The sequence below is a fragment of the Cricetulus griseus genome, chromosome 5, assembly GCF_003668045.3.
Source record: "Cricetulus griseus strain 17A/GY chromosome 5, alternate assembly CriGri-PICRH-1.0, whole genome shotgun sequence".
NCBI lineage: Eukaryota > Metazoa > Chordata > Mammalia > Rodentia > Cricetidae > Cricetulus > Cricetulus griseus.
In genome coordinates, this window is record NC_048598.1 from 160882000 (window position 1) to 160895834 (window position 13835).

At 42.4% G+C, this 13835-nt stretch overlaps 1 protein-coding gene across 7 annotated transcripts in view; it reads right to left on the reverse strand.

Moving 5' to 3' along the window:
* The window catches only part of Dock4 (dedicator of cytokinesis 4), a 392331-nt gene that overhangs the window by 19380 nt on the left and 359116 nt on the right, over window positions 1-13835 (reverse strand). For all 7 annotated transcript variants that reach the window (XM_027419722.2, XM_027419723.2, XM_027419721.2 and 4 more), the window contains 3 exons: window positions 11975-12116; window positions 10566-10732; window positions 8073-8159 (listed from right to left, as the gene is read on the reverse strand). In XM_027419722.2, coding sequence (XP_027275523.1) covers window positions 8073-8159; window positions 10566-10732; window positions 11975-12116 — 396 coding nt within the window. The remainder of the gene's footprint in view (window positions 1-8072; window positions 8160-10565; window positions 10733-11974; window positions 12117-13835) is intronic.

A 13835-nucleotide genomic window follows, 5' to 3' on the forward strand; every position in this document is an offset into this window, starting at 1 on the left:
TGGTCCAAAGCAGTGTGGGAAATACAGACACATTAGCAGATCTTCTGGTGTCAAAGAGTTCTCAGGCCCATTTTGGAGAGGGCACATATGCCCATATAGACCTCCATATGCATTTATAACAGCACCATATGGTAGCACGGGATGGCACACAGTTGGGAGTTACAGAAAACAGTATAATCACATACATTCCAGGATCTATTTCTTGGTGCAAAGCCAAATAGAATCATAATGACTTACTGGTACAGGGGACCTAATTGTGACAATGATCAAAGTGTTTTTCCAATATATGTCATTGTGCTGTCAATGTCACAGACATTTTCTTTGAAGAGAAGGTCTGACAAACTCTTAGTAACTAAATTCAGACATACAGAAAGCACACTTAAGCTCTTGCTCTTTAAGTTAGAGACACAAATTACAATAAAAGGCCACTTAGACAATCTGAAAGCAACGCTGGAAAATCTCAGAATAACCCAAGTGCATGGAAATTAAGATTTAAAAAAAAAAAAAAAAGGAAAGGGAGTATAAGTCACAATACATGACAAATTAATTTTAATGTGGATAATCAACAAATAACCTACTCACAGAATTTAAAAGACTTCAAAACCAGTAAGAAAAAGCCAAACAAACCCAAGGAAAACCGGGCAAAAGACGGAAACATCAATTTCACACAGGAGTAAATTCAAGTGGCCAATGAATATCTGCAGAGGTTTCCTCATCTGTGAGGAAACGTGAAGAGTAACACCACAGGGACTAGAAAACTCTCCGGAGAGTGGTAGAAATAAATGTGGCAAAAACAAATGAGGGTGTCACTGTGAGCACGAGAGTTCCTTTCCTGCTACAGAAGGTCAAGCTGCCGCATGGACTGGAAAACAGCTGAAGGACTATCACCCATCTACTATGTAAATGTACTTTCGTACTATCTCATGGTCCAGAAATTCTATTCATAGGCATACATCTGAAAAAAAAAAGATGGAGCGGAACATATATGTACATATGCAGGTGGAACCATGTATAAAAATGTTCCCCCAAATTGCTGTTTATCAACAGGAGAGTATGTAATATATTGTGGTTTGGTTTATACAGTGGAATAATATATAGTAATGGAAAGCATTGCTTCATACTTAATTGGAAAAGTACCACAAATAACACTGAGAGAATGGAACAAGAGTATTTTTTGTTGTTGTTGTTGTTTTTTTTTTTTTTTTTTTTTTTTTTTTTTTTTTTTTTTTTTGGTTTTTCAAGACAGGGTTTCTCAGTAGCTGTGAGCCAGTCCTGGAATTCACTCTGTAGAGCAGGCTAGGATGGCCTTGAACTCACAAAGATCTGCCTGGCTCTGCCTCCTGAGTGCTGGGATTGAAGGTATGCGCCACCACTGCCTCGCAGAATGGAACAAGTATTAACAGAGTCCATACAGTTAAGCAACAATAAGTGGACTGTGTTTAGAAAAGCATGAACAGGTGAAAAACTAAGCAAGGAAACCCATACTACGAACATCAGGATACCGCTGGTGTGAAGACAAGGACTTGATTATAATTTGGGTGACTGCATAAGAGGCCCCCACGATGGCACTAACAGTGATAGCTACTGTAAACAATTTGTGATATTAAACCCCCTTTTTTTTTTGGTACATGCAAAAGCCAAGGCATAAAGCGAAGTCTGAGTCCAGATCACTGCCAGTTAAAAAAGCAAAGCACCTTCAGAACATAGGACAGAATGGGACTGTGGTTCTCACCCTTCCTGATGCTGCAACCCTTTAATACAGTTCCTCATGTTTTGGTGACCCCAAACCATAAATCTGTTTTTACTGCTACAACGTAAATGTAATTTTGCTAGTTATGAATTGTAATGTAAATACCCCTGTTTTCTGTTTTCCATGGTCTTGGGTAACCCCTGTGAAAGGGTACTTTGAATCTCAAAGGGGTTGTGATGCACAGGTTGAGAATTGCTGTTTAGGGGCTGAGGATGGGGAGGAACTGCTGTTGAAAGGACATAGACTTTCAGTTCACAGGAGGAAAGACTTGGGGAGATCAATTACTCAACAGTTGCAAACAATCAGCCCCATTACAATGCACTTAAAATGGTTATGAGAAATGCCATGAATTGTTTTTACTATAATAAAATAAAAATACCCATCTTCATGGTTACAAACTCTAGAACTATTAACACAATAATTTTGGGAACATCACATAAGATATAATAAATGTGTAAAATACAAGAACTTCAGAGAGTATTTCCAATATGTATTTGAGACAAGGTATAAATAATTCACAATACTGGAGAAAACTGGACACAGGGAAGAAGTGGACTACTCACAAAAGAACCAGAATGAATAAATAAATATATGAGAGTAACTCTCACCAGCTCTCAATAAATACGAGTAAGTGATACACAAGCTGCCACATTTCCTTGTCAGGTCAGAAAGCAAAGGTGTCTGGGAGGAAGACAGGAAGCAGTTGGCCTGTGGCCTGTCCACTCCCCTTCCCCAGGAAGGCCCTTTGGGAAACTGAAAAGGAAGCAGGTGGCTGGGTCATTTCTCCTAGCTGACCAAACCTTCATGGAAACCAGCTAAGAATAACTGTAGTGGGAAGAGCTGCCACCCATGGAGGCCTGTAGTAGGAAGTTAGTGAAGAAGCCTTCCTAAGCAGACAAGCCCAGCCTCTGAGAGAATGTCTCTGAGAAGTTTACAGCTAACCCTACAGAGTATGACATTCAGTGTCTCCTAATGAACAGTTTAAGCTGGGGAGCCCTGAGAACCCCACTTATAGCTTTCATCTGTTACTCTAATTGTCACCAATACACCAATACGAAGGTGTGATGGGTGGTGCTTTGGTCTCAGCAATCTCTCCTTGCCTGGCATCTGGACCACCTTGAATTATTAATAAAGCTTGGCACGAGGAAGGGACAGGAGTTGTGCCTGATTGGCTCAAAAGTAACATCTCTGTGGATGAGTAAGAAATCACTCAGACAGGATTTCGAACAGGAGCCAAAGTGCAATAATAAAGCAATTGAAAATAAGTAATTAAGAGGAATAATTTAACAATAATAGCTGCAATGGATTCACAGAAAACAAATACACTTAAATCTATGATCTAGTAATAATAGTAAAAACCCATATCAAATAAAATCCAAGTAGCCTTCTTGTTACTTTCACAGGGCATTAAGGACTGAATTCATTTTGAAAAGAACATTTTATTTTCTTTCCTTTCCTTTATCTTATAGTAATGAAATATTTGATGATGGATACGATTGTTTTATATACTATTGCAATGAATAAAGATAGATGATGAAATTATATATATATATATATAATATATATATATATATATATAATTGAGGAAGAACAGAATATATATATATTTTCACCACCATGTGGGTCCTGGGGATTGAACTCAGGTTTTCACACTTTGTGGCAAGCACCTTTATCTACTGAGCCATTTTACAGCACCCCCCCAAATATCATATCTTAATCCTTAAAAGATCAATAGGTCTGGGCAATGGTGAGCAACAACTGATTGTCATTTATTCTTGCTAATATCAGAAGGAAAGAGAAGGGAAGAAGGGAGTAAGAGAGAGGCACAAAATACCTATGAAGTAGTCTTTCACAAACAAACAATGCCTTACTTCACTATCAATTTACAAGAAAGGCAGGCCACAGAGAAACATGTTAAAAGACCCCACTTAGATCAAGACTTACAGAAACATTTCAAGGCAAACCACCATGACTCTCCAACAAAAAATATTTTTAAAAAATGAGGCGAAAGGGAACATCAAGACTAAAAAGGATTTAGGGAACACTGCACACAATGGCAATGGACATTCAGAGTCAACAAAGGATGAAAATGAAATGGAACAGACACTTGGTGAGTCATATGGGAACACTGGAGCTTTTACAGTCAGCACGCTATTGTTATTCTTGTATATATAGTATGATATTGTTTAGAAGTACACATAATGAGACAGTTCTGGATGAAATTGCAGAATTGTTACAAAATCATCGGGTGTGAGGAGTGGTTAAAGTGCAGATAACAGAAAACTGACCCTTTTTTTCTGGCTTCTGAAGATGACAAATTAGGATTGCTATACATTAAGTTTCAAAGTGTCATTGGCCCCCATGTACTGGGACCATGAAGCAAGGCTAGAAGCAGGCTTCATACATGCAGCCTCCCCTGGTGTATAGGCAGTAATGGAGCACTAGATGGCGCTGTTTGCAGGGCTGGTGCAGACTCCTGGGATTCTGGGTAGGGTGATACGTATGTATATCTTTTATTGAGTTTGTTCTTTGACAATTTTATACATATATAAACTATATTTTGATGACTATAAACACAACCCTTTCTAATCAACCTCTCACCCCTATTATTCATCCTGCCTATGAATACCCTTCCTACATTTTGGCATTTGGTTTTGTTACTGTTTTCTTTTTTGAGACCCACTAAGTTTAACCAGGATCATATGTGTGACCATGGGTCTGGAGTCATCCACTGGGTCTAGTGGGCCCCTCAATGGGTACTCACATGAACAATAGCTACTGCTTCTGTAGACTTCATCACTAGTCAATAGTTCAGGAAGGATGGGTAGGGCACCACAAACCCCTCCTGACCTATGACTGACTGTCGATAGACCCAGTCTTGTGTAGGTTCATTACAGGGAGCCATAGCTGCTGAGAGGTTTAGAAGAACATTGGCTGTGGTAGGTCTGACAGACAGCATTCCACAGCCCTTCTTCCTGGTTAACATGCTTCTACGAAACACCCCTGCGTGGAGTAGTATAAATGTCCTGTTAGGACTCAGGGTCCAGCTGCTACTTACAGTCAGCACTGTGAGCAGCCATGGGTCTCTGCATTCACGACTATTCTCTGTAGACAGGCTTCTCTGATTAAGGCTGGGAGTAGCACTTATATATGAATATAATCATAAATATTTAGAAGGCAGCTTGGCAACATGACAATTTAGCTGAATAAGGAGTAAGTTCAGCCCTAGGGCCTAAAACCTTCTCGGGTGTTTTGTTTTTGTTTTTGTTGGGAGGGAGCAAGACTGCTCTGAGAATGTGGAGGGGACATCCAATCTACATTGAAATTCCCTCTAACCAGAGTCAAAATGGCCATCATCGAGAAATCAAACAATGACAGACAAATACTGATGAGGATATGAAAGAAGAGGAACCCTTATTCGCTGTTGGTGACAGCAAACTGGTGCAGCCTTTATGGAAATCAGTGTAGAGGTTTCTCAAAAACCCAAACCAAACCAAACCAAACAAGAAACTAGAGCTAGAACTACCTGTATGACCCATTACTGACCAAATATACCCAATGGACCCATTCAGAGAGACTTCATCCTACTTCTGAATACCTGCTCAACCATGCTCATTGCTGCGCTGTCCACAATAGCTAAGAAATGGAATCAGCCTTGATGGCCATCAACTGACGAATGGATAAAGACAATGTGGTACAGACACACAGTGTATTAGATTCACCTGTAGAGAAAAGTGCAATTAGGAAGCCCACAGGCAAATGGGTGAAACCAGGGGAAAAAGTATAGCGAGGCTTAGAAAGAGGAACACTGCAAGTTCCTTCTCATTTATGGAGCCTAGCTTCAAACCTTTACTTTGTGTAATTAATCTGGAGTACCTATGGAAGTTAAGAAGGGGCTACTGGGATGAGGGAAAGCCTTAAGGCGTGCAGATAGCAACACACAGGTGATATGAAGACAGGGGTGGGGGGGACTGCGAGGGGGAAAGTTTAAGAAGAGATGGGTGTGGGTGGATGGAGGATTCAGGAGGGGAAGGAGTTAACCAAAACTCAAGGATGTATAAAAAGGCCATGTGGACACTGACTTTTCAGGCCAATTTAAAACAGAAGTTAAAGAAGATTTAGAAGAGTGCTATCCCATATGTTTGGAGAGTGTTATTAAACAAACCCTAGTGCCAGGTTTGAGATACTTCCCAAAGAGTTGTCATCGGCCAAAGAGGCTCTGGAGGCCTCCAAAACAATTACAGGTTCCCACCACCCTTCTGGGTTGCCCACAGGGCTAGCTGATTAGACCTTGCTGCTAAAGACACCACACACCTTGTAAGGAGTAGCAAAATCAAGGTAGAATGAAGCTGACAGCTTCTTCCCTGTGGCTAGTGTGGCTAGTGCTGGAAGGTATTCGGTAGGTAGCTGGGGAAAACATGGCAATGGTCTTTCTTTACTGTGAACTCTATGATCAAATAAATTTTGGAGCCAAACACATCAATATCTTTTGTCTTTCAGGTTCTGGCATTGCAGACAAGAAATTTCAATTCATTTTGTATGTTTATTCAGTACGTACTATGTTCTTCAAGCCCTTATGCAGCAAGAACCAAGCCAGTAAGCCAATATCTCTAAGGGATCACAGAACAGTCCTGATAGCAGGAACAAGAGAGCCACATGGAGGCTGCTGAGAGTGGGCTGTACTCAGGGACCGAAGCAGCCCAGCTTGACTTGTTCTCTTAGAACATAAGATTACATATTCTGAGAGTGTAGGCAGCTGATGTTTGAAAGCTGTGTTTAGTATTTCTCTCTTTATCATTATCAGCATGCTACTTTCCATGAGTGGTGTGTGTGTGTGTGCATGTGTGTACATGTTTATGTATTTATATATATGTGTGTGTGTGTGTGTGTGTGTGTGTGTGTGTGTGTGTGTTCGTGTTCATGTGCTTCCTGGGCTAGGACCACTGGTGAATCTTCACAGGATTTAACACTCTGGGCTTCGTGGATCTGAAAAGGCTTTCCGAATCATTACTGCAGCATGGATGACTAAGAACACTACCGTGGGTTGGGCTTCTGCCACTCTGCAGGCAGCATAAGGCTTTGGAGCACTGTATTTGGCAGCCTTCCCTCTTCTCTGAAAGGCACTAAAGTATGCCATACCAGCAAGCAGGTTGGGGGACCCCTGACTCAAATTGCACATAATTTCCTCAATTGGGTTTCATTTGCTCAGGGAACTGTATTAACATTAGGCACTGTGAAAAGAAAAACTCATTCAACCCTCAGCTTTGAACATGATAATCTGGCCTTCAATGCTGAGAGACTTTTGTAGGAGAACTCATTCTGGAAAGATATTTTGGGTGGGAGCTACTCTTATTCGTTCATTGACAAAGCAGGCTGCTACTTAACTGAGGTATTGTTTGCAAGACAGATTACAATTATTTATTTTATTTCAAACACAGTACAAGGTCAATCTAAGGACCTTACTCAGAGCCACAATGTACAAAATGAGAAAGAAAAGACCCTGGGAAGCAGGGGTACCACGGAAGCAGGGTACCACGGCTGTCATGCTGAAATGCAGTAGAGGTGGACACCAGCATGCCATACCAGCCTTGTTGCCTTCAGTTCTGGGGATGGGAGCTGGAAGCTGGCAGTGAAGTGCATGGCAGCCAGAGAATCCCTGAGAGATGTGGCTACCAGATTCTATAATGGCATCCACTGATCTCTAACCAGCTCCTTGCAGTATCCTTCACACTGCAGACCAAAACAAAACAAAACAGCACAGGCTCCATGTGTGGACAGACTTTATATGAAGGGGCTCCATATTAGCTTCATTTTGCCATCAAGGAAACCAAGGTTTGAAGAGAACAATAGAGCTGGTTTTGGATTCATTAAAAATTCTATTTGAATCTATCCTCTTTGAACATCTCATGATGATCTTTGTCAAAGGTTTCTAACTTGTTATAAAATTTTGAAAACTAGGAAAAGAATCCCTACGTCACAACTCTGACATGGTGACTACGTAAGAATATAAGCTGCCTTCTTGGCTTTGGATTGCCAATAAAGATCACAGATCTGACACAATTAGGAGACTTGACATTCTGGTTGTCACGCAAGAACCCCTACAGTTCTTTGGTGTTTTTACATGTTGCAACAATAATTGCTTGAAAGCATTTTCCTGGTTGGATGAACCAGGACAGTATCGACATTCACTTTCAATGCCTTGGGCCATAGCAGTCAGTATCGTGAGGGAACCCAGGGAATGAAAGAGCACAAACCATTAGTAGTGGGCTCAGCCCGAGCGGCTGGGGTGTGGAGGATGTTGGGAAGATGTTCCATTCCTTACCACTTCACGCTTTTCCACCTCAAACCAGCGGGAGATGCCAGGTAAACTCTGCACCAAGTAGAGTGATGTTCTCTCCACCCAGAGACTCTGCAAAAACATAACTCAAAGTCACTCTCTATGTTGCCCTTCTTTCCAAGCCCTGAGCTGTGACAAGTCTGCTCGGGGGCTGCTTATTCCTGCAGCCTTTCTTTAGTCCCCACTGGAACACTGGTGAAACAATTGCAATGCTATGCAGTGACAGCCCATTCTAGCTGGAACCTCCTCCCCTGCAGTGCAAATGAGCTCCAGCCAGAATACAACAGCAAGCTGGATGCAGTCTTCTCCACAATGTGACCTTAACCTTTTCACTCCTCAAGGTTTAGCCATTTCCAGCTAGAAGAGGCAATAATAATATGAGCTATCAAGACGAGAGTGACAGCAACCTAAAGGGAGAAAGGACCTTAGGATTACTTGACTTGAACCTTCTGTTTAAGAGGAAGACTTGAAGTTGCAGAGAGACTCTTGACCCACTCAAAAGCCACATGCTAATTACCAGAAGGACTGGCACTGACACCCACCCCCGAGCCTCATCCTTTCCATTGCCATATGCACAGGGCCACACTTTTGGTGATAAGCTAAACTGCTGTAACCCAGGGGCACCTGTGTGCTTCGAGCTGGCCCTCTGACCAGAAACCAGCTCCTCTGGGAGACATGAACACAGCTGCTTTTGGCACCAGCCATTGTACGTGACAAGGTTTTCTTTTATCAATCAGTTTGGGATTTACACATTATCCTAGTTATTTAGTGTGCTACCAAGAGGAACGGAACTTGGCAAAATTCCTGAAATTGCACCATTTATTCAAACCACAGAGGGGTTAAAATGTGGGTGTCCTTCCACCAGTGAAAGAGCTGCTGAGATGACAACGGAAGAGTCCCTGTGATAAGAGCTTGAGGGACCTGCTGATGACAGGCAAGCAGGCAGATAAGAGCTCAGAGGGATGAACAGGATGTTCAGGGTGGACATAGGATGCAGATAGTCATGCCATCGTGGGAGATCAGGGTGGCAGCTTTCTGAGTAGTAGAGAAGTGAGCTGGATTTTACAGAGTGAAGAGTTCACCGGGAGGAGAGTGGGGGCTGCTGTGCAGGCAGAAGGCTGCCCACACAGACATGTAACTGCTTATGAGAGGGTACGGCAACCAATGAAGAGAGAAGGTGGGTGTCGCTGGAGCCAGGAGGGAGGGCAGGTAGGCGGACTGTGGAGAGGACAGGCTTGGGGCAATGGGGTACAGTAGGAGCCCGATTCTGAAGGCTATAAGCATGGGGAAAGGGAGCCTGACCTAACCCTACCCATTCCAGTAAGGTAGCTGTATTAATCATTAATTGCTGGCCAGGTGGAAAAAGCAAAAGAAAGGGAGTTGGAAGACGTGGGTTCCAGTGCTAGGTTAAAGGTCATGGGCATGTGACTCTGTGCAAGCCAACTATAGGACTCCAGTGCCTCCAAAACTGAGGACTGGAAGTTAGTGCAAGGAGAGAGAATTGTATCGTAATTAATTAGATCTTTAGTTGACTTGGTAGGAGGAAAAGAGAATTAGAACTATGCAGAAAGGACTAGATAATGATTTCAGTAATCTCTCAGTGGTGTTTTAGGTCTCTTTACTGTTCAATCCTCAGGGAGAAGAGGCCAGTGGGGCAGGCTGGTGCTGGTTGGTTCTAGTCTATCTTTTGCTCTTTTATCATTCAGCCTTTTGTGATTAGATTTCTGAAGGGATCCACAGTAAATGCACATCAAATGTTTCACAAAAGCCCACTTTTAATTCAGTCTCCCCAGAACTCTGCAAAGCTACCACCACTTCCCCTCTGCCTCTTGGCTGGGAAGAAACCCTGTAGTTAACTACTGGCAGCAGTGGGGACTGGTGAGCAAGGATGTGGGCCTGTGAGAATGCTTGCCCTTTCTGGTTGGGAGCATGTGGAACTAGCCAGGTACACTGGATATGGTGAGGAAAGACAGGCCAGCACAGGCAGAGTCCAAGATGTGCATGTACTCTGGTCCTCATCTCAGAAACGTAATCCTGCTGCTGTAATGAGGACTGGAACAAAGGACAGAGTAAACTCCACAGTACCAACTGTCTGCCTATCCTTTGGCTTTTCTTTACTCGGTGTGTCCTTGATGTTAGAATATATCCACCGTGCTCACAATGGCCCACCATGAATGGACATGAGCTCAAACAAGAGTTTAAAGAATGCTCTAAGCATCCCGGCTGCTGGAACTGCACAGAGAAGCTGACTTCAGGAATGCATCCAAGATCTGCTCAGATTTTCTTGGCAGGGGACCACACATCTTCTTGCCTGGAAAGTGTTCCCCATCAGATGGACACACTGCAGAGGTGGGAACTACTAGGATGAAAGATTTCTAGACCCTTTGTTCCAGTCATGTGACAGTATGCTCAGTCACTATTTACCAAGAGTCAAGAAAGCACACGAGGAGGCAGCATGGTAGAGAGCCTGCCGGGTACCTTGAATTCATTCTCCTTGTCCTTTGTGCCTTTGTGGAATGGCCTGTCATAGCGGAACTTCCAGATGTGATTTACTTTGTAGAAGCTCTTGATGTTGTCAGGAACCCCCTCTCTCTGCAGTACTTCCTGGCTCTCTGGAATGGGAGTCACAGCATAGATCTGCAAATCTAGAGTAAAGTGTTAAGGATGAAACCTGACTTGGCAAACAACAGCAAGGCATTCTGGGTAGCAACCTGGTGTTTCCATTTCAGCTGAAATCATAAAAAAAAAAAAACTGCCCAGGAGATATGAATAATGTACTTCTAAGCATGCCTTGGTCCTAAGCATGCGACTCTGATAGGACATGTGTATGGCATTTCCATAACCGGTGAATTTGCAGATTACTAGTTTAGTGGGGGTGGCTTGGGCATTCAGAACCAGAACAACCTAGTTCTTGTACATGAGATGCCTTTAGTCTGTTCATGGCTCCCAAAATTTATTTATAATGATATGGAAATCCTCATAAGACTATGACCAAAGGCAGTGACCAGAACACCAGCAAGGGCTTGCACTTGCCAAGTATTTCCGTGACCTCAGCCTTCCCTAGCTGTAGCATCCATTCTCCAAACCCAAGTACAGATAAGCAGGGTGTTTGGTTGTACTTCATATTTTACATATTTTATTATACAGTTACTTCCTTCCCAGAGAAACAGAGAAATTTTTTTCTTCTTAAACAATTTCTTATTTCTCTTGCATTTAGGTTTCTGCTTTGAAAGTATGTCCATAACAGTCACTGGGAGTTTCTATGTCCTCTTTAAAACCACAGGTTTAAAACCACATGGCTTTAGAAAGAACTGATGGGTGAATTGTCTTTGTGCTGAAAGCCATAGTACTTCCATTTGACTTGTCTATGTTTAAATGGTGGGACTGTGAAACATATGCTATTAAGTTAGAGTCCAGAATAGCATAGCTAAGAGGCCCCCCAAAGATAGTGGGGGTACCTCTTCTTTTCCCTTTCCTCACTCCAGAATTAAAGTATAAAGAGAAGAGGAGGGTGGAGGATATGCAGTAGTGAACAATGCTACCACTTCCTTGAACTTTCCATAGGAAGTTGCAGGAAAATTGTATGGAAAATCCAGTAAAGAAGAGCTTTAGAAGCAGGGCTGGATCTGCAGGCATGTCAGTTAAGGGCGAAAAGTTTCCCTAACGGATGTGTAAGGAATCTCTTTCCAACTGATCCCATGATAACCATGAGAATAATTACATCCTGTTCAGAAGGCACTAAGGTGAAACCAAGATGATGAAGACTAGGAAGGGTAAGCGTGTGGCCACTGAAAAGGGAACGGTGGTTGCAACACTAAACAGGACATGGCCTTGTAGCTAATGGCAGACACCACCCAACTGGAGCCCAGCCCATCGGGAATGGATACACTGAGCCTCCGCCTGGAAGATGGTCTCATCCGGCTGGTTGGCGTGCTGCATGGCGATGGCATGGGGGAACTCGTTCAGCATTCGCTGTTGGAAGGCCTCCAGTCTTTCGTAGTCATGCCCGCGACATACAAACTCCTTATTCTAGGGTGCAACCAAAAAGGATATATGACTGTGGCAACAGCTAACCATCTGCTCCCACATCACAATATTGCAACATCAATAAACCAGAACCATCTGAAAAATATGCTCATGAATTAAACATGCTGGACAAAGGGCAAGAGGCTTACTTGTTATTGATTTTCACTAGACCCAATAGCATGCTCTGAATTCCAGATTCATTTGCATGAGGGATGGAGAGGGCCTGATACTGAGCATCAAAGACAAGAACCTAGCAATGTTTCCTAAAATGCTAATGTTGGAGATGATTTTTATAAAGTGGACATCAAACTCATACACATAAATCTCCAATTACTAAGAAAACAAAGTAATGCGATAACTAAAATTCCCTTTTACTAGATTATTTTTCTGAAAGTATCTGAGATCAGCTTTATCCTTGGGGGGGGGCACGCAGGCGGCCCATCTCTAGCCTTTAGAAGGATGCAGGGACCAAAGGCAATGTGACTTCCATGCCATAACCAGCTTAGCTCAGCTTGCTAGAGCTAGAAATCCTCTTAGTAGGGCCTTGCTAAATGTTTGCTTATTTTGTTTTGCTGTATCATGCTATATTCTATTACTTTATTCTAGAGGTCAGGGCTCTCGAATCCAGGTAAGAATGCTGAATATCAGTGCCAGAAAATTGGCTCAGAGGGTAAAAGTACTTGCCAGGCCTGAAGACCCGAGTTTAGTATCTGGGACCCAGATGGTGACAGAGAGAAAGAACTAACTCCAGCAAGCTGTCCTCTGACCTCCATACATGCACCTCTCATCCCAACACACAATAAAGTGTTTCAAAATGCCAAGAGTTATTTGAGCTAGTCCAGAGAGCTGCAAAGAAGGGAACATTTTCAAGAAGTGTCCTAATAACTATGTGGAACACTCTTTGATAGTTTAATGACCGGAACCTATCACCCAATTTATGACTCACTTCCTTCACCTATCTCCACCTCCTGAGTACTGAGACGACGACATGTATTCATCACTCACGCCTAGTTTAAGCAGTGCTGGGGATCAAAGCAAGGGCCTCCTGTAAGCTAGGCAAACCCTTTGCTAACCAAAGCTACCTCCTAGGCACCTAGCATACTGCCAAAGTTCTCTAGCTTGTGGCAGGTACATATACTTGTCTTGTTTTTGTTGCTGGGTAGTAACCCATTGGGAAGGTATATTACATTTGACCTGTGCATCCATCACCCGATAGATATTTGAGCTTTTTCTAATTTCTGGATGATGTGAACAGGGCTGCTATGGATATTCAGATACAGACCTTCCTATAAATGTTTTCAGAGTTCTTTTTTAATGATGGAGAAGCAGAACTGCCCAGTTATAAGGGTCAATATTTTCCATTTAGGGGAGGAAATGACTACTTAGATTATACAACTGTTTCAACTTACTAGAGCTTTTAAATGTTTCCTGAAATTAATCAAACAACAAATGGAAATTTTTAATCTTGGTGATTATTTTTAATTTGGAATATAAAGGGGACTGGAATTCTCAAGCATGCAATGTTCCTTAGAAACCAAGAGAGGGCAACCCTTCCCTTTCATTTTGAAGTAAATGATGATTATAGAAAAAAGGCTATATTCCAAATGACTGATAGTAGACACATCAATTTATTCTAATTGCCTATTAAACAAAATTTGGTCTATTTGGTCAATGTAGTTTTGGAATTTGCTAAACTTCCTTTATAATTTGAGCTTCTAGATT